The sequence below is a fragment of the Mus caroli genome, unplaced genomic scaffold (assembly GCF_978045245.1).
Source record: "Mus caroli unplaced genomic scaffold, Mus_caroli_1 scaffold_17, whole genome shotgun sequence".
NCBI lineage: Eukaryota > Metazoa > Chordata > Mammalia > Rodentia > Muridae > Mus > Mus caroli.
The window spans coordinates 23,538,912-23,558,626 of record NW_028227272.1 but is presented as its reverse complement, the minus strand read 5'-3'; the positions used below and the strand labels follow the sequence as shown (position 1 = coordinate 23,558,626).

At 39.0% G+C, this 19,715-nt stretch overlaps 1 protein-coding gene across 1 annotated transcript in view; it reads left to right on the top strand.

Annotated features, from left to right (window-relative positions):
- Positions 1-396: 396 nt before the first annotated feature.
- The window catches only part of Tmem207 (transmembrane protein 207), a 70,734-nt gene continuing 51,415 nt past the window's right edge, over positions 397-19,715 (top strand). The window contains exon 1 of the mRNA XM_021185655.3: positions 397-461. Coding sequence (XP_021041314.2) covers positions 409-461 — 53 coding nt within the window. The 5' untranslated portion in view covers positions 397-408. The remainder of the gene's footprint in view (positions 462-19,715) is intronic.

Below are 19,715 nucleotides of genomic sequence, written 5' to 3'. Positions count from 1 at the left end.
GTAAGCATTTTCTCAACAGAAGTTCTTTTTCCCAGATAACACTGAGTCTAGCTGGCCAAAAGAAAACCAAGCAACCATCACCAACAACAGTAAGAAAACCCAACAGAAATTAAAAACAAACAAACAAACAAACAAACAAAACAAAGCAACAGAAAGAAAACCAACCAAAAAAAAAAAAAACCCAACATAATCTGTTTTACTTTATGTTGTTCAAAGGCGGGGGTGATTTCTCCTGCTTGTAGTGAGGAGAGAATTGAATCACAGAAAATGATTTACAGAATGTTACACAGCCTGTTAGTGTTGAAACCAACACTAAACTCCCACTTCAAGAGCTGCAGAAGGTCACACTCCCTTCATGACACAATAACATGCAAGAGCACTCAATCAAATGCCCTTGGTACACTTGGCATGCTGAGCAAGGAAAATGGCCTCTGTTCAGAAAAGATCGAGAAGAGAAACAGGTAACACTAGCTTGAATTGGGCAGAGAGGTGGGATTGTGTTTCCAGGAATGTGGCAGCATTAATTTTATCTCAATCTTCCCAAACCTGAGGCAGGAGAATTGCAAGCTCAGAGCTGGCCCAAGTGAAATGACTTTGGGCCCAGCCTTGGATATTTAACAAAACACATCTCAAAAGTGAATGGAGGTATGGGAATGGTCTGTGGCTCAACAGAGAGAAGAAGGGAAGCGTATTAGTTCATACAGTCACTATCTGACATATAAATCTAGGAGATGCAACAGGATTGGCATGAAATGTGGGAATGTTAGTATGGTACTCTGGCTAAGCCCAGTGAAAGTTGTTTTCTCATATCCTGGAGAGATGGGAAGAATTATTCATGGTGGATCTTTTGACATTAGCTGGAAATAACATGAAGGGCAGTGGAGATAAAGGCTGGGCAAGTGTGCTTGACTGGACATTGGAAGAAGAAGCAAAACATCACTTTGTTACTATAATAGCAAGTAGTATGACTTGCTTGACCTATGCCAGAATTTTACTCAATATGAAAAACGGTTTGGGTTCTTTCCAGCTTCTGGCTATTATAAATAAGGTTGCTATGAACATAGTGGAGCATGTGTCCTTATTACAAGTTGGACCATCTTCTGTGTATATACCCAGGAGAGGAATTGCTGGATCTTCCAGTAAAACCCAGATGTCCCTCAACAGAGAAATGGATACAGAAATTGTGGTATACTTACACAATGGAGTACTACTCAGCCATTAAAAACAATGAATTCATGAAATTCTTAGGCAAATGGATGCATCTGAAGGATGTCATCCTGAATGAGGTAACCCAATCAGAAAAGAACACACAATGGTATGGACTCACTGATAAGCGGATATTAGCGCAGAAACTTAGAATATCTAAGATACAATTTGCAAAACACATGAAACTCAAAAAGAAGGAAGACCAAAGTGTGGATACTTTGCTCCTTCTTAGAATAGGGAACAAAATACCCATGGAAGGAGTTACAGAGACAAAGTTCTGAACTAAGATGGAAGGAAAGACCATCCAGAGACTGCTCCACCCGAGGTTTCATCCCATATACAATCACCAAACCCAGACACTATTGCATATGCCAGAAAGACTTTGCTGACAGGACCCTGATATAGCTCTCTTGTGAGGCTATGCCAGTGCCTGGCAAATACAGAAGTGAATGCTCACAGTCATCTATAGGATGGAACACAGGGACCCCAATGGAGGAGCTAGAGAAAGTACCAAAGGAGCTGAAGGGGTCTGCAACTCTACAGGTGGAACAACAATATGAACTAACCAGTACCCCCAGAGCTTGTGTCTCTATCTGCATATGTAGCAGAAGAAGGCCTAGTGGGCCATCATCGGGAAGACAGGCCCCTAGGTCTTACAAACTTTATATGCTCCAGTTCAGGGAAATGCCAGGGCCAAGAAGTGGGAGTGGGTGGGTAGGGGAGCAGGGCAGGGGGAGGATATAGAGGACTTTTGTGATAGCATTTGAAATGTAAATAAAGAAAATATCTAATAAAAAAATTGAAAAAAATGGTTTGGGATAGATGAATGATAACTCTGCCTGCTGAAAGATAGGTGGTCCTTAAGCATTGCAGGTTTTATGCCTCTTATGTTATCATGGGCACCACCTTTATGATATAAGTATTTTTCCGGTTTTATAGGCAAAAATTATGATACCTAGACAAGATATGCAGACAGCCCAACACCACAAAACTGAGACAGTTTTAAATTCTAACTGAAGAACCTACCATTACTTTCTACTCTGCCTTGTTTGAAATAGCTCAAAATCAATGTTGCACTGTTAATTTTTATTACTTTAAATGAACATTTTAGAAGTACAAAACAAAGACACCATGAAACATGTTGGAAAACTTTGGCAAAGCGAACACAATCATGTAAAGAGAATCCATGTCAATAGACTATCTTTTAAATAACTCAGTTTTCATGTTGATACAATGTATGATTGATATGATATGTGTGATTTTACCTAGTATAATACATTCATTTCTTGTGGTGCAAAATGTTTCACCTTATGGTTGTTATTGTGACCATGCTCTTCCTGGCAATTGGTGAGCCACTGAGTCATGTCTTACTTGAAAAAATGAGCAAATAGCTGAACTATGTCTTCTCTTTTGGGAAGTTGCCTTCATTAAGTGTCAGCACTAGAGACATACCTGGTGATGATAGGTCCTGAGGTAACTTGAGCTGCTTCTTAATCCCAAACAGCAAGAACCAGTGGAGCAACTTCCACATCTAGTTTTCACAAGAATCTATATTTAGCACGTTGTTTGGTTGCACCTTTAGAACTGTAATCCGAAATAGTTAAAGCAGTCTGGAACTTAAGTGCATATAGAGGCCTAGAGGAGATGGGTAGGGTGGTACTGCTAAGTGTAGAGGGGAGCCTGGTGCACATGTCCTGACTTAGGTTACTACTCATTCTGGAAGGAATCACCTGTTTTGGGAGTAGCTGAGTCACCACCTGGAGCAAGTCAGAAGCTGTTCCTATTATTGCCCTACAGTGATCCACAGCCAACATTAACTTCTCAAATCACTTATGCAGTTTAAATTTTACTTTATTGTATTGTTTTTGTAGAGTTTGCTTTATTCTTAATAATTAGCGATGTACAAAGCCAGGCATAGTGATGCTAGCCTGTAATGCTGGTGCTAGTGAGGCTGATACAGGAGGTTAAGAATTTGGAAGGAAACCATGTGTCTGAAAATTAGTAGTAATTAAAAATTAGAAATGTCAATCCTTGGACTGTCACGTAAGTTATGAATATTGAGTGATAAGAATAACCTGTAGGTGTGAAATTTGATGGAGAGAATGTCTAGCCATGCTCATTCCTCACCTACCCTGATATTTCACAAATTCAAACAAAATTTGAGAAAATTTTAAAAATTATTACTTATTTCAACTCCATAGAAACCATGTCTAAAAAATAGTTGTTTACCATGTATACACGAAAGAAAAACTCAACAATTTGAAACACAGGAGGCTATTGAATTCTAAGTACATTTGATAAACTTTGTACATATATAGTTATTGAATAGGACTTAAAGTTAACAGAAAGGAAAAATAAGAAATTTACTGGGATTTTTTGAATTTACTAATCTCAAATAAACTATAATGTTCTTTGTACTTTTAAGAATTTGATGCTCACACAAGTTGTCCATTGATCACAAGAATTAAAACAAGTATTGAGTTTTCTTTTTCATATGTTATGAATTATTATATTCATTATTATAACTATTAATTATATTTGATGATTAAGAAATATTAAATTCTTCAAGGTACTCAACAAGAAATGTGGAGTGAATATAAAAAGGAAACTTTCTGGAATGAAAGTTACTTGGGACTGTTGACACATTCACATTGTACACTGAACTAGAATGTGACTTCCAGATAGAAGATCATGCTATGCCATGGTGTTGGGCTTGGGCACAGAAAGGATTTTGTAAGAAAAAAGAAAGGCAGAGGACACATAAACAATAGAAAGGGTGAGGACAGGTTAGGTGGTATATATAGAGTTACTCAAAGGAGAGACAGGAAATGACCTCTTTCTTGACCAAATCTCTATCCCATGGAGTAGATGATGACAAAAAAAGCTGTGAACCTCTTCCTAGCTGTGCAAGAGAACTGGGCAGAAAACTAGGAGTTCCTGGAAGCAGATGAACAAAAGAACCTTGCTCAGGTCAGCACAGGTAATACCAGTTAGAGACCTTGGATGCTGGGCAGATGGCTCACTGTAGAAGAGCAAGCACTTGCTCTAAAATCAGACAACCTAAGTTCCAATCCCAACACCCACATAAAAAGTTGGGTATGGCTGCTTATGCCCATGACTCCAGCATTGGAGAGTGGAGACAGACTGTTAGCCAATGGCCTAGCACAAGGCTTGGACTTCTGATTTCATTAGAGATATCATATGTTAGGGAGTGATAGAGGAAGACACGAGCCACCTGACCAAGCATCTACATGTACACCTGCACACTCATCCATTTGTGTACATGGAACACAAATGTATGCACACACATGAATATACATGAACATATATACATAAACACACAGGCAAAAATACACATACATGAACACACAGGCACATATACACATACATGCACACACTGGCACATACAAACATATACATGCACATATGCACACATATACAAACACACACATACACACACACACACACACACACACACATACAAACACAGACTTTTCATGCTTCAACTATACCCAACATAGTCATTGAAGAATACCTAAGCCAAACACAACACACTTAATAATATCCAGACTTTTCTATAACAGACTAAGTTTTAGGGACTCTTCAAAAGTTAAAGATAGAAGTGACAGTTATAATAAATCTTCTCTAGTGGTGTCAAGGGTTCTCTAGAGCAGAGCTCAGTAATGTCTTTCCAATAAGGAGTAGCAGGATGCAGCTAAGCTGGCCCCAGGAATGTTGTGAGGACTGCATTAGAGGTTGCAAAGGGGATTTAAAATTGCCTGAAAGCAATTACCCACTTTGGAATTTGGCCAAGGTCTTAAGATTTAATATCACCTCTCATCCTGGTACTTGTAAAGACCTCTGTGGTCAGAGACCTTAATTTTATTATTCCTGTAAAATTCATGGAACTGGATAAAAATTGTTAGCTACCCCCACACATACCCAACCCCCAATCAGAACCCTTTTCTTTATTCCTTGGTCATCATGCCTCCAATATGGCTTTGATTGCTGCTGCTGACAGCAGGGTACTCTCACTGCCACTGAAGGCCACCTTATTTATTGGTGCTATGTTTCCAAGAAACGCATTTTCCTCCACCAAAATGTTCCACTGGCCACGTAATAGCATAGGCTGACATTTAGGTGACCACTCACAAGAGCAGCAGTTTGTGTAAATTTCATAGCTCCAGCATGTCAATTGTGAAGTACCTTGAGTAAAACTGATACAGGATGACCTTGTTCTAAAAAGAAACAATAGAAAATACAGTCCGGAGGACCCAGAACCAAGTCTCAAAACACTGACAGATGTTGCATACAGATACAAAGTTTTAGACATCAAAAAACTACAATATAGCTTAAAATTTAAATATGCATAGGGACATTGTTACAGGATGTTTGAAAAGTGACTAGACAAACACCCAAATTCCAATAGTTAAACAGGCAAATACATGATTCAGCAATGAGCAAACAAGGGAGAGTAGAGCCACCAGCCTAGATGTAGATGTGGCCTCTTCTACATCTACAGCTTTGCTCAAAAAGCAAAACAAGGCAAAGAGAGGTGACCAAGAACATATTTCCATGTGCTACTAAAAGAGAAAGCTAAAATTTTACTAATAAAATTTGGTGGTAACAGTGTCATTGCTTCACTTTCACAGTGTTAAAGCTAATGCATAGTTCTTTAAAAATGCCACGTGACAAAAACAATGGATATTTTAAACCTGAAAATGTATCTAAGAAAAAAATTCACACTGAGAGGAAATAAAAACAACAACAACAAATCCATATTAATCCAGTGGTAATTATAAAGAACTTCTACAACAGAACAGAAATACAAATAACCTAATTTAATAATAATTAAGAGAGTTGAGTAGAGATTCATTTGAAAAGTATATGCCCATGACCAATAAACATGTAAAAGATTCTCGCTATTCTGAGTCATGGAAGAAATGTATATTAAAACCATGAGAGAAGAGTGAAACATATCATACCCATTAGAGCGAGCAACTGCCCTGAGAAGAAGACGAGGGAAAGGAGAAAAGAAGAAAGAAGAAAGAAAGAAAGAAAGAAAGAAAGAAAGAAAGAAAGAAAGAAAGAAAGAAAGAAAGAAAGAAAGAAAGAAAGAGACAGAGAGAGGGGGAGGGAGGGAGGGAGGGAGGGAGGGAGGGAGGGAGGGAGGGAGGGAGGGAGGGAAGGAGGAAGGAGGAAGGAAGGAAGGAAGGAAGGAAGGAAGGAAGGAAGGAAGGAAGGAAGGAAGTTCAGAAGGAAGGGAAGGGAAGGGAAGGGAAGGGAAGGGAAGGGAAGGGAAGGGAAGGGAAGGGAAGGGAAGGGAAGGGAAGGGAAGGGAAGGGAAGGGAAGGGAAGGGAAGGGAAGGGAAGGGTATTGGGTCAGCATGGAGAAATTAGCTGAGACACTGAGAAGGGAGTGCACAGTTTCTGTTTTGTGGATCTGGGATCCCAGCTCTGTACAGTAAAAGAGCTCTGAACATTGATTGTCTAAGAATATAAATATAATTTAAGAAACTTTAAAAATGGAGAAGAGAGTTAATTTCCTGGAATGTGTGTTTCTAAAACTGCAGTATGATTCTGGTAGAAATCTTTATAAGTATGTGTGTGTGTGTGTGTGTGTGTGTGTGTGTGTGTGTGTGTTTCTGGGGATCCAACCGAGTACTGAGTACACACACACACACATACACACTAGGCATGGACTGTATCTCTGAGTTCTCCTGCTGGTCCAGTCCAGTCACTTGTGACAGTCTTGTTCAGATATTAGCAATTATATACACGATAATGATTCCTATATTTAAATGTTAAAATATAACATCCAAAGCTCTTGTGTGTATAGCCATGAGGCCAATTAGGAAGATGAAAAGAAGTGATGTATGAAAACCTACGAGTGTCTGCACTATCTGTGTTTTATTTATGTTACTCCACAATGAAGTTTACTATAAAACAAATAAAACTGTCACTGTATCATTGAACGAGGGATTTCATAGCTTTTCTTTTATGGGAAAAGACTAAATATATTCTTCTTTCTCATAGAAAGATGAGGAAGTAAGCAATTTGTTATGTGTTTAGAAAGAAAAGTCAACATAGTGTTTACCTTAATGTAAAGACATCAATAAAGTAAATAAATCAAATAAATAAAAATTGAGCCACCAGCTTCAGAAAAGCCCAAGGCTACAAAAAATATGAATGGAATTTATTTTATTTCTTTCACCAGTTCTAATTTGTGATTCATTTTTCTACCATTATTAATGTTTCACCCAAGAGGTTTCTCCTCCCCCATTTGGGGTGTATGGTTAGCCCTTTTCCTTTGTAAATATGTTCTTTATGTGTTTTTATGAAATTTTGCTATTGGAATTTATTTTAAATTTTGCAAAGCACATTAAAGTACATGGTATATAGCAAAGGTATCACAAAGGTAAGTAACTTTCAAAAAATATCAGTACTTGTAACTATTCAGTAAGGGGCCATTTATTTTCTCTGCTAAGTAATGTTAATATATTTAAAATGAATGGCAACAAAGGTGTCCAATGTTTCTGAGGAGTTATTTAATGTGCTTCACCTTTGTATCTATATAAGGAAAGGAAGGACACCCACTCATCTGCATCAACTTATGATTATCACCAGTGCCCAGCTCTCTTTTTGTGAAGATACAGTCTATGAAATGTTGGAGAGGGGGAAAGCCATGTTTGACATTATGTTTAACTGAAAGGTTCTGGTGTGAATCACAGGACTGGATAAAGAGAGGAAGAAGGAAAGAGATAGAAATATAGGCTTCTCAGAGATGCAAGTTTGTAGAGAACCTGGATGGAAAGCAACAGGAAGCCACAGGAAAAGGACAAAGACCCACTCACCCCAGGTATACCACACCAGCCCTGCTTAACATTTGTATTCCAAACTTTGAAGCGATTAGTTGTGTGTGTGTGTGTGTGTGTGTGTGTGTGTGTGTTTCCCCATGATGCCATGCATAATCACCTTGGAGTGCTTGTTTGATTTCTAGTGGTTTTTGTTTGTTTGTTTTGTTTTGTATGGTTTTGTAGACAAGGACTCTGATTGATTAAAAACTAATCAATTAAGCTAGGCTATCTGGACACTGAGACTAGGAGTCCATCATGTTAGGCTATATTTTAACCTATGGTCTAGATATCTAACCAGGCCCCTTGTGCTTGAATGCTTGTGAACACTTTACTGATTGAGCCTCAGCTCAGCCCTGATTGTGAGTTCTGAAATAATTTTTCTGACTTCTCAGTCTTGATGTTTATGGATGACACACGGGGAATAAAACACCTCTATTCTGAAAGCAAGTTATTATAAGGATGCTTGGAACAATAAGCACCTCCCATCATGCCTGACAATGTGGACAGAAGATGGAACTCTTTGTCCCACGCCCTGGACAGCAAAATTCTGTGACAGTACCGGTCCTTTCCCCCTAAGGAACCACAGAAGGCTTGATGGAGTCAGGGATGGTAGTAATTTTATTCTGCACAATTTTCACACAGTTATTTACTTGTGATAGGTTGTTGACAAAACGTGCATTGATCAGTCCAGGCACTCAGTAAACACATTTCAATTGATCAGTGTTGCAGCAGAAAACTTATGACCTTAAAACACTTCCTTGATTTATTGTGAGAGCACAGAGGTAGCAGGGAAGCTAGAGAGGCAGCTTACCCATGAATATGTAGGCTGGAGAGGCCTCTCCCCGGAACTATAATAACTCCAATCTTTGATGTTCCTGTGCATCAGTCTGAGTTACAAAGGAAGCCAGGTCCTCTGAACAGTGACGGAAAGTGGTCCTGCAGCGGGAGTTACTATTCTCACTCTAAGTTGATGCTCCTGTTGAATGATGGGAATTTCTCTCAGAGAGGGATACAGGGAAAATCAAGGAGTAGAGCTGATGACAGGGAGTTGTACCAGGCTCTTCTCCAGGTAGCTCTGTGCATTTGTCACAAAGACTCACACAACCTTGGGCTCCTCACTACAGTGCTTGTTTATAGCTAAGATACAGAGCTAACCAGCATCTTTGCATCATCAGCCTTCAGAATAGTTAGCTCTGAGCCTCCATCAAGTACTGAAATTCGAACTAATTAAGCAACTTGATTTCCCATAGAGAAAGACATGGAAAGACCACTTTATTTAAAATTGCTGTAACCATCATTCTTTATCATGACCTATTCCACCAATGCCTTTCATATTCCGTTTACATTAATGAATCAGCATCTTTTGCCAGTCTTTATTCTTGAAGACCCACAAGTCAAAGCTGTGGTTTGGGAAGAGCGTCGGTGTATAAAATGTGTAGGTGAAATTGTCTTGTCTGTGAAGTCATTAAATGAACTTGGCATCTTGGAAAGAAACTGCCAGCATCATTCCAAAGATCATTGACAGCAGTGATCTGATGAGAACACACTTTCTGTGATTTGCTTCATCAGAGCAGCCCAGCTGAAAGAAAAAGCCAATAGCTCGTCTCCTCTGAAGTCCTTATGTGTTGGATAATATTAAATCACTGCCTGTCTTTTTCATCCTATTGGCATGTCTTTAAGAAGCAGGGGCAACAGTAATTCTACAACTGACTGACAGCACCACCCAGAAATACAGAGAGCATGCACTGTCATCCACTTGTCCATACTGCTAGCATACTTGTGCATATGGCCTATCAACACTTTTCACCTATGTACAGGCAATTAACAAAGAATCATTGAGGAGATTGGTTAAAACAGGACACACTCTGTTCTTGGTAAATTTTGGAACTACTCTTGAAGTTAAGATCATACAAAAAGGAAGATGAAGGTCACAGAAAAAGCACAAAGTTTAGCAAAGTGGTGTGTGTGTGTGTGTGTGTTGTTTTATCTCACCAATTGATTCCATATGGTATGTTGCATCCACTCTTATTCCTTAGTTTCAGGTTTTAACTGTTTTCTGTTGCCACACCAAACCCTGAACCCTTTTTGATTCTTCCTGAATTAATGATAGCCAAAATGTACAGTCCTCTCTTTATCGATCTGATCGTTCCTGTGGCTGGAAGCATATACATGCTATTTTAGATTTTACTTACCATATGATAACCTTGACATCTGTACAGCTACATTTCCAAGGCAGAGAGAGAATGGTTTGCTTGGTAGCCTATACTCAAGCTCATGACTTGTGATTTCTGAACAGCTCCTACAAAGGCCAGGGAAGAGAAGACAACATCTGAGAGTGAAATGTGTAGCCCATTACTGTGAGTCTTAAAGGTCATGCTGCAAGTGACCTGCTCTTACATGTAAATTATACAATGACTAAAAAAATAAACATTCTCAGAAGATTGGATAAAATCACTATTATAACCTCACTGTTTGTATATGTCAGAACAAACAGAACAATGTCTGAGGTTTAACAGATAAAATTAATTTGAGACAAGAGAATAGGAAGGGAGAATTGTAAATTTGGAATTTGACAAACAAGGCATGCTTGCTTATACAGTCAGAAATAAAAGCAGAATGTGTAAGACAAGCCCAAGTCCCCGGGAAAAGCTTTTACCTTAACATTTTTTGCCATTCAGAATTTTATCTCATTTGTTTCCTTTTTGGTTCTGTTTCAGTTTTTATTGTGTTTTCAAATCTTGAATCACAATCAGAGCATTGCATCTACTGTCCTTACAGACCACACACATACATAAACACACACACATACACACACACACACACACACACACACACACACACAACTTGGATATAAAAACCTTAAGCCATATTTAAGCATTTTCGACTCTATAGCCATAAAGAACAAAGAAAGTAGGGAAACTTCCAAAGTCAAACAGTACCAATATGTATGTATTCTTGTATGCATATCACATACATGTAGAACAACAGTAAACACAGGGTGTTTATTTTTTATGTTATATACATGTGCACACACAGAGTACTCTCACTATGCATGTAAACATACGAATACACACGCAGCACATGACCCTGTGCTCAGTCCAATGGATGGCTGAGAGCATCCACCTCTGGATTTGTCAGGCTCTGGCAAAGCCTCTCAGGACACAGTCATATCAGGCTCCTTGTCAAGCAAGCACTTCTTGGCATCAGCAGTGTGCTTTTTGAGTAGCAAAGACTGCTCAGAATCAGATCCAGTTGTGGATACTACAAATAGTTAATTAAATCAATACAATGGCATAAATCTTTAATCAGAGTGGCTCAAGAATTTGAGGTGCAAAGTTCTCTGGATAGCAAATATAACTTCAGGTCCAGAGTTACAGAGTCCATGTTTAAATGTCTTCTCTCTAACCAGTCAACTGGAAGATAGTTTGCCTAACATCAGTTCTTACCTAGTTGAAGGTGAGACCTGAAGCAAAAACTAAGCAATTGGCAACTTACATCTTGTGAGTGCTGGATAGATATTATTATACTTTCTATTTTGTTATGACCAATTGCTAACTTAATAATAATAATAGTATCATCATTATTTTTTTTCTTAGACTGAGTCTTACTATGTAAACATGGTTGGCTGGAACTCACTATGTACATCAGGCTAGCCTTGAATTCATAGCCATCTATCTGCCTTTGCCTCTGCCTCCTGATTGATAGGATCAAAGTTCTTTATCACTGTACTCAGCCATATAATGGCTTGTTAATAATTGAAGATGAGATTCCTGTGTTTATGGATTTTAAAGAGCACCCTGAACATAGCAAATATTTTTGAAATATTTAAAAAATATTTGACCTTTGAATTCATTGACTATTACCCATTATTCATAACATGTATTTTCCTGTGAGCTTTGTAAACAAATATACCCATATTAGCTTCCCTGTAGACCAGCAACATGGTTGTTCTGACTATACAGTGAATTATACCTAGACTTTGGTCCTACCCAGCCACAAAAATAAATTAACTTCACTCAATAGGCAGCAGTTTCTCTGTCTTCAAGATAAGGGAATGAAACCATATCTAAGGTACATTTTAGGAGTTTGAGAGTCTGTGCACTAGAGATTTTCTTGTTTACTCAAATTTACGGGAAACAATAAGAAATGAAAGAGTTCAGGAAAAGGTAGTTAGAGTAGTTGGAGAATGGATTCATTCTTTAGAATTTTCTCCGTTCCCCATGCTCAGAATTGAAGTGTACCCTCTCCAGACAATTGTTCAACACTTAAAAACTTAGCTTTTCTTTATGCTTGCTTTGCAACTTGAGTTATTGTTGACTCAAACAAAGACAGCCTTATTCTCCTAGCAGCTCTTTGTGCAGCCTATCTGTTTTAACCACTTGCTGAGAGCTTCCTCAGTGCCAGCTGCCTTGGTGCTCAGGGTGCTCTGCATAATAAGGCACGACTCTAGTCAAGTTGCTCACAGCCTAGGGACAGGAAAAAAAAAGAAAAAAAAGTCTGATCTCTCAGAATAACAACACAAAGATAAATTTGATAATTAATTACAATATGGGCAGGCAGAAAATATTTATAGACTTAATAGTTCTGACTGAAGGGAGTAACGCTTAAAACTTTTGAGTATGAGAATTGTAAGTTTTCATATATCTTTTTGAGGATGAAAGCTTTCTTAAAAGTAAAATTTGAGCTGGGTGACCGTGGTGCACATGCCTTTAAACCCAGCACTTGGGAGGCAGAGGCAGAGGCAGAGGCAGAGGCAGAGGCAGAGGCAGAGGCAGAGGCAGAGGCAGAGGCAGAGGCAGAGGCAGAGGCAGAGGCAGAGGCAGAGGCAGAGGCAGAGGCAGAGGCAGAGGCAGAGGCAGAGGCAGAGGCAGAGGCAGAGGCAGAGGCAGAGGCAGAGGCAGAGGCAGAGGCAGAGGCAGAGGCAGAGGCAGAGGCAGAGGCAGAGGCAGAGGCAGGAAGGTATCTATGGGTTTGAGGACAGCCTGGTCTACAGATCTGTTTCCAGGGCAGCCAAGGCTACACAATAAAACCCTGTCTTAAAAAACAAACAAACAAACAAACAATCTAAAACATAATACTTGAGAATAAAATAATTTGAGGTCCTATAATGTTACTCATGAAAAGTTTAATCCCCAAATGCTGGATCCCACTTACCTTGAGGGAAAGAAGAGTCAAACATAGGGCTAGGATTCAGGTCAGAACTGCTCTGTCCACTTCTCACACCTACTCATTAATTTATCCACTCGACAATGGTTTATTCTGTGACTTCTCTGTGCCCAGGACTGTTCTAGTACATAGACAATAAGAAAATAGTTAAATGGGCAAACACCTTTGCTATGTCTTGGGGAAACAGTTGATCCTAGGATGGAGACAGAAAACATACAACATGAGCATAGAGTAACCTCATAACATCAGGTAGTAAGAACGTGCTAAAAATAATTAGTGACAAAATATTGAATAATAGGAGTGACTTCTCAAGCTCCCAGTGGCCAAAGTGGGACCAATTTGTGTGACCTAATAAACTAGCATTGAGCTGGAACCTTATAAATAATACATATCTATGCCCTCATAGTATGTCCTAATAAGTAAATGAAGGGTGAATAAATAAATTGCTGAGAAGAAACAAATTCTCCATGCAAAACAATTCTTAATATCCCAAATAGATTTCAGGACAGTCTTCCCTTAATGAGCTAGGTCTCCCCTGTTTGTTTTTGTGATTTTATGCTCCTGTTTTGCCTGCATGTCTATATGGAGGGCAGAAGAGGGCATCAGATCCCTAGAACTGGAGAGAGGTATGAGCTGCCATGTGAGTGCTGGGCACCTAGCCTTGATCTTCCACAAGAAGAGCAAGTGTTCTTATACACTAAGACTTCTCCTCAGTCTCAATTTAGAACTTTAGTGTAGGGTTTGCATAGTGACTTCCTTCCAATGAATATCATTAAAGTGGGGGTGGGGTGGGGAGAAAGAGTGGAGAATCTGAGTTCAATCTCCAGAGTTCATATTACAAAACAGAAGCTAAGCTGCTCATTGCTGTACATTAGGAAGTGGAGGTAGGCAATTCTGCAGAGCTTGCTGGACAGCCAGCCTAGACTATTGGTTCAAATCAGCGAAAAATCCTGTCTTCTGCTCTCTACACAAATGTGTACCTGCATGCACATGAAAATTTGTACATCACACACACACACACACACACACACACACACACACACACACACACACACACACACAGAGCGAGAGCGAGAGAGAGCGAGAGCGAGAGCGAGAGCGAGAGCGAGAGCGAGAGCGAGAGCGAGAGAGAGAGAAGGAAAGCAATGTGACACTAGAAAAAATCTGACAAATAAATACCAGGTCAGACAAATGATGATGGCCAAGGTCACTGTCATAATTCATGTACACACATTTGGCATACTGTTACAAAGATGGCTCATTACCCTTGTGCATTCCTCAAAAACCTATAACCCTATTCTAATCATGAGAAAATGCCAGAAAATTTTCAGTGGCAGAGCATCTTGTGACATCTTTGATCAGTGCATCTTCAAAGTGTCACGGGAACCATAACAGGATGACTTCAGAAATCCTAGCTGAGAACACCTCAAAGGAGAAACCGCAGCATAATACAATGTCATATTCTCAATGCAGTAAGAGAAGGAGGGACTCAAACTTCTCTCTGAAACTTCATATCTAGGCTGCCGCCATCTGCTTGTTTCCAGAGCATCCTATCTTCTAATCTCCTATAGACAAACAGCCCATTAAGCTTTGGACACTAATGGATTTTCCAGCCAAAAGTTCTGAACATTCCCAAACCTTCTAAAACAAAACAGACAAAAACAACAACAAAAGAAAAAAATAAACATGGATAGGTTTGTCCCAAAAAAGAACGGACTCCCTGGTACTGCGATCATGTTTGGCTACAGTGAGCAAATCTATAGCAGTTTTTCTTAGTTGATGATTGCTGTGAGAGAGCTCAGCCTACTGTGGGCAGTGTCATCTCTGGGAAAATGGTCCTGAGTTGTATAAAAAAGCCAATTTCTTTCCTAGCTTGCTTTTCTGTTGCTGGAACAGACAGGATTTATTTCATTTACATGTCCCAATCACAGTCCATCTTTGAGGAAAGCCATGCAGAAATTCAATGACAGCAGAAACCTAGAGGAAGAAACTATAGCAGAGACCATAAAGAAAAGCAGCTTACTGGCTAGCTCCCCAGTGCTTGCTTTCTTATTTAACCCAGGACCACCTTCTCAGAGGTAACTCCACCCACAGAGGGCTGAACTCTCCCACATCAATCACCAACCAAGAAAACCTGCTACAGATTTGCCTATTCTATGTAGTCAAATATGATGGACTTGATTACTCAATGGGAACTTCCTCTTTGTAGATGTCTTAAGTGTCAAGTTCACACACACACACACACACACACACATACACACACACACATACACACACACACATACACACACACATACACACACATACATACACACACACATACACACATACACACACACACATACACACACATACATACACACACACACATACACACACACACACCCCACACAGATAACTGGGGAATAGCTGGGTACTGGCAAAACAGGAAATCTCAATAGTGTATCTTTAATTTTTCTAAATACATAAAGTTGTTGTAACCAAGTTTATTTATTGAATTTCATCAATTAATGAAGCTTAGCAAATTGTGTAAGATAAACTATAAACTACGGCGTATCTGCTAGAATAGATTCTGTTTCGAACAGAACAGAAAAAAAGAATTCTAAAGTTAGTATACTTTTGCATGAAGTGCTCAGAAAACATTTATTGCTCTCCCCAGCCTAACTGGTCTCCAAGTTACTCTATGTGGTATACTCATGGTTGAGGATTTGGTGTTAGGAACTGTAGATATGAGAGAGAATGCACATTATTCTCTCTAGGTATGGGTTATCCCACCCAATCCAACATTTCTAAACCCATCCACTCACCTGAAATTTTATGATTTCACCTTTCTTTGTGGCTGATTACTATTCTACGGTGTATATGAAAGACATTTTAAAAACTCATTTGTCAGTTAAAGGACAGTTCAGTTGTTTCCATTTCCTACTAATGAACATTGCTGAGCAAGTGTCTGTGGAAGAGGATATGGAGTAGGCACTCACCATGGAGTGGTCACATGGTACTTTCAGTTTTTCTTTTTATGGATTATTTGGAGAGGTTGGACCTGTCTGCATCCACTAGCACTATATGAGTGTGTGTTCCCTTCCCCCAATGTCTTCACCAACATTTGTGACTTGTTATTCTGTTCATTCTGACATTCTAACTGGGATAAAGGTGGAATATCAAAACTGTTTTAATTTGCTTTTCTGTGATTGCTACAGATGATCAACATTTTTTTTCACAATATTCCCTAGCCTTTTATATTTCTCCTTTTGAGAACTCTCTGTTTAGATCCAAAGCTCAGATACTCAGTGGGTCATTTTGACTCTTTTCTTTCTTTTTTTTTTTTTTTTTGGAGTTCTTTATATATTTTGTATATTAATCTTCTGTTAGATGTATAACTGGAGAGGATTCTCCTCTGCTTTGTGTACTTCCTTTTGATTTTGATTTGTTTCCTTAGTCTTATAACAGTTTTTCAGTTAGTCTGCTTTGGAATTTTTATAAAGTCCCACTTGTCCATTGTCAGCCACCACTCTTGGGCAAATGGAGTCGTGCTGAGGAAGTCCTGTTCTGCACCTATATTCTGAAGGACACTGTCCAGGCCTTCTTTCGTTTTCATATTTAAGTCTTTGGTCAATTTTGGACTTAGTTTTTGTGTAAGATGATAATATCTTTGTAAGATCATGAAAGGCAGCCTAGTTTATGGTTGAGAAAAGGCTTGAAACTCCAGTGACCCTTCAAGGAATAACCCTGTAAGGGACAGTAGGTGTTTTGCCATGCTCCTGGACACCAGGTTCCTGACACGAGGCCACAGCTCTCCATAGGTCTGTCCATCAGTCATATAAGGGCAACACCCCCAAGCTCTTCCACAGGTAGAGGATGTGACCACAGATCACATAGCCTCAAGACAGATCTCCATTTTAATGAGGTACCTAAAGGCAAGTAGGCTTAGTCAATAAACTCCCCTTCCCAGACACTCCTACCTGCAAAAGGTATTTAATCTCAGGCCCACCCTGAAAAGTGGAGTACGGTTTTACTCATCACAGCTTTTCCTTAAAACCATGGACGAACTATTTTCATCGGGATCCGCCGTGGGAGGCGATGGAGAAGGTTTTCACCTAATGAGCAGGAGGATGTCTCATATCCGCAGAAAACCTTCCAGCCCCAGCCTCCACCAAGTCAAGCCGCCACCTGCGGGAACAAGCAACAAAGAAGACTCTCTCCTCCCTGCAGGACCCAGCTGGAGCTCTTCCCTCTCCTCCCCTTCAGCCCCAGGTTAGATCCAGCCTGTGGGCCCCTACTCTTTTCTCAGCTCTTCCACGGCATCCAGGGGAGCCTGGGGTGCCCAAGAGCCTGAGAACCAGATGGTCCTGGCCACCTTGCAGGCATGAGGACCCCCAAGCTGACTTCAATAGTCCCCAGGGACTTCAGACTCGGCTCCCCTACCCTGGAGAAATGTCTGGTGGCTTCTCAAAGCCCAACACCCACCCGCACAGGCGTGACGTAAGCGCAGTCAAAACTCCTGTGTCCCACTTCATCAGTTGCCCAAGCCCTGTCGCAGAGTGAAGGCAGGACACCCATTAACCCAACGTATCTTAGGTATATTCATTCCGTTGCATGTGAACATCCAGTCTTTATGGCAACACATGACAATAATGATCTACCTTCCCCTTTTCGGAATGTCCCCTATTAGAGGACTATCTAACAATCAGATGTACTCATGTTTGGGTCTTGGATTCCCTTCCATTTGTTTACAAGTATAGTTTTGTGCCACCACCATATCATTTTTATTGCTATTTTTCTGTAATATATTTTGATGTCTAGAAGGGCAATTCCTCTAGCATTGTTAATTTTGCTCAGAATTGTTTTAGCCATTTGAGATCTTTTCTGGTTCCATATAAATTTTAGGATAGATTTTTCTATTTCTGAAAAGAATGAGATGAGGATTTTGATTGTGATTGTATTGAATCTGTAAATGGCCTTTACTAGAATAGTCATTTTTACATTAATATTTCTAACAATCATGAGCATGGGATGATTTTCCATCTTCTAGTATATTAAATTACTTAATGTTTTACGTCAGAGATTTAATTTTTTTGTCATGGCCATATTTCACTGTCTTGATCAGGTTTATTCCTCGATATTTTATTTTCTTTAAGATACTGTAGATAAGAGTATTCCACGATCTTTCTATATATTTGGTGGTGGTGTTCAGAAAATCTATTCTTTTCAAATTGATTCTAAAATTGTTAATCATTTTTCGAACTTTTCTGCCAGAAGTTTGGGTATATTATCACATCATTTGCAAATAAGAATAATATAATTTTCTGATTGTCTGTTTATATCTCTTTAACTTACTTCTTTTTGTCTTATTGCTCCAGCTAGTGTTTTGATAATGGTATTGAAAAGGATTGGGGATAGTGGACATCCCTGTCTTAATCGGGATGTCAGTTAAATTAGTTCAAGTTTTTCTCTGTTTAGAATCATGTTGGCTGTATGTTTTCCATGCATAGCTTTTATTCTGTTCATCTAGTCCTTCTTTATCTAGGATAATTAATATGGAGCTGTGTTAGATTTTGCCAAAGACTTTTATTGCATATGTTAAGATGATCATATGATTTTTATCTTCAAAACTATTGATATAGTTTATTATAATTATTGGCTTTCCATGTCTTAAACTGTCCTTGCATTGCATTTTAGAGTTGGATAATCTTTTTGATGTATGTATGTTTGTATGTATGTATGCAAGTATGTATGTATATATTTGATTTACATGTATTTTACTGAGTATTTTTGAATCTATGTTTATTAGGGATATTGGCCTGTAGTAATGAATTGCCAAGCCATTGTGTGGTTTGGTATTTGAGTGATACTGGATTCATAGAAGGAGTTTGTTCAGGAATACTCTTTATGGACTTTGGGAATTTGCAATGCATTGTTCAAGGTTCTTCTTGCTTTCAAAATTTTTTTGAGAAACCAGTTGTTGTTCTGATGGGTTTTCTTTTATCTGTTATTCATAGTCTTTTTCTTGCCTCTTTCACTATTCTTTATTTGGTGTGCATACTTAGTGTTTTGACAACGATTTCCTATAGTGAGCTTTTTTATTTTTTATTTTTAATGGTCCTGTCTATTTGGTGTTCTGTGTGCTTCTTAGGTTTATATGGGTATAAGTTTATTTAGTTTGGATTTTTTTTCTAGGTTCTTGTTGAAGGGCTGGTTTACACTATTAACCTGGGATTCTTCTCCCTCATCTGTGCCTACAATTCGACGCTTTGGTCTTTTCATAGTGTTACATATTTCTCATTCCATTATTTTTTTATATTCTTTGCTTATTACTCTTAATCTGCTACTTACTTATCAGGGCTTGATAATCTATATTCTGCTTAATTCATTTTATAATTTATTGGTTCAAATTAATTCATTCAAAGCATAAGGTTTTCCATTGGCATTTTTTTTTTTTTTCAAGACAGGGTTTCTCTCTAAAGCCCTGGCTGTCCTGGAACTCAC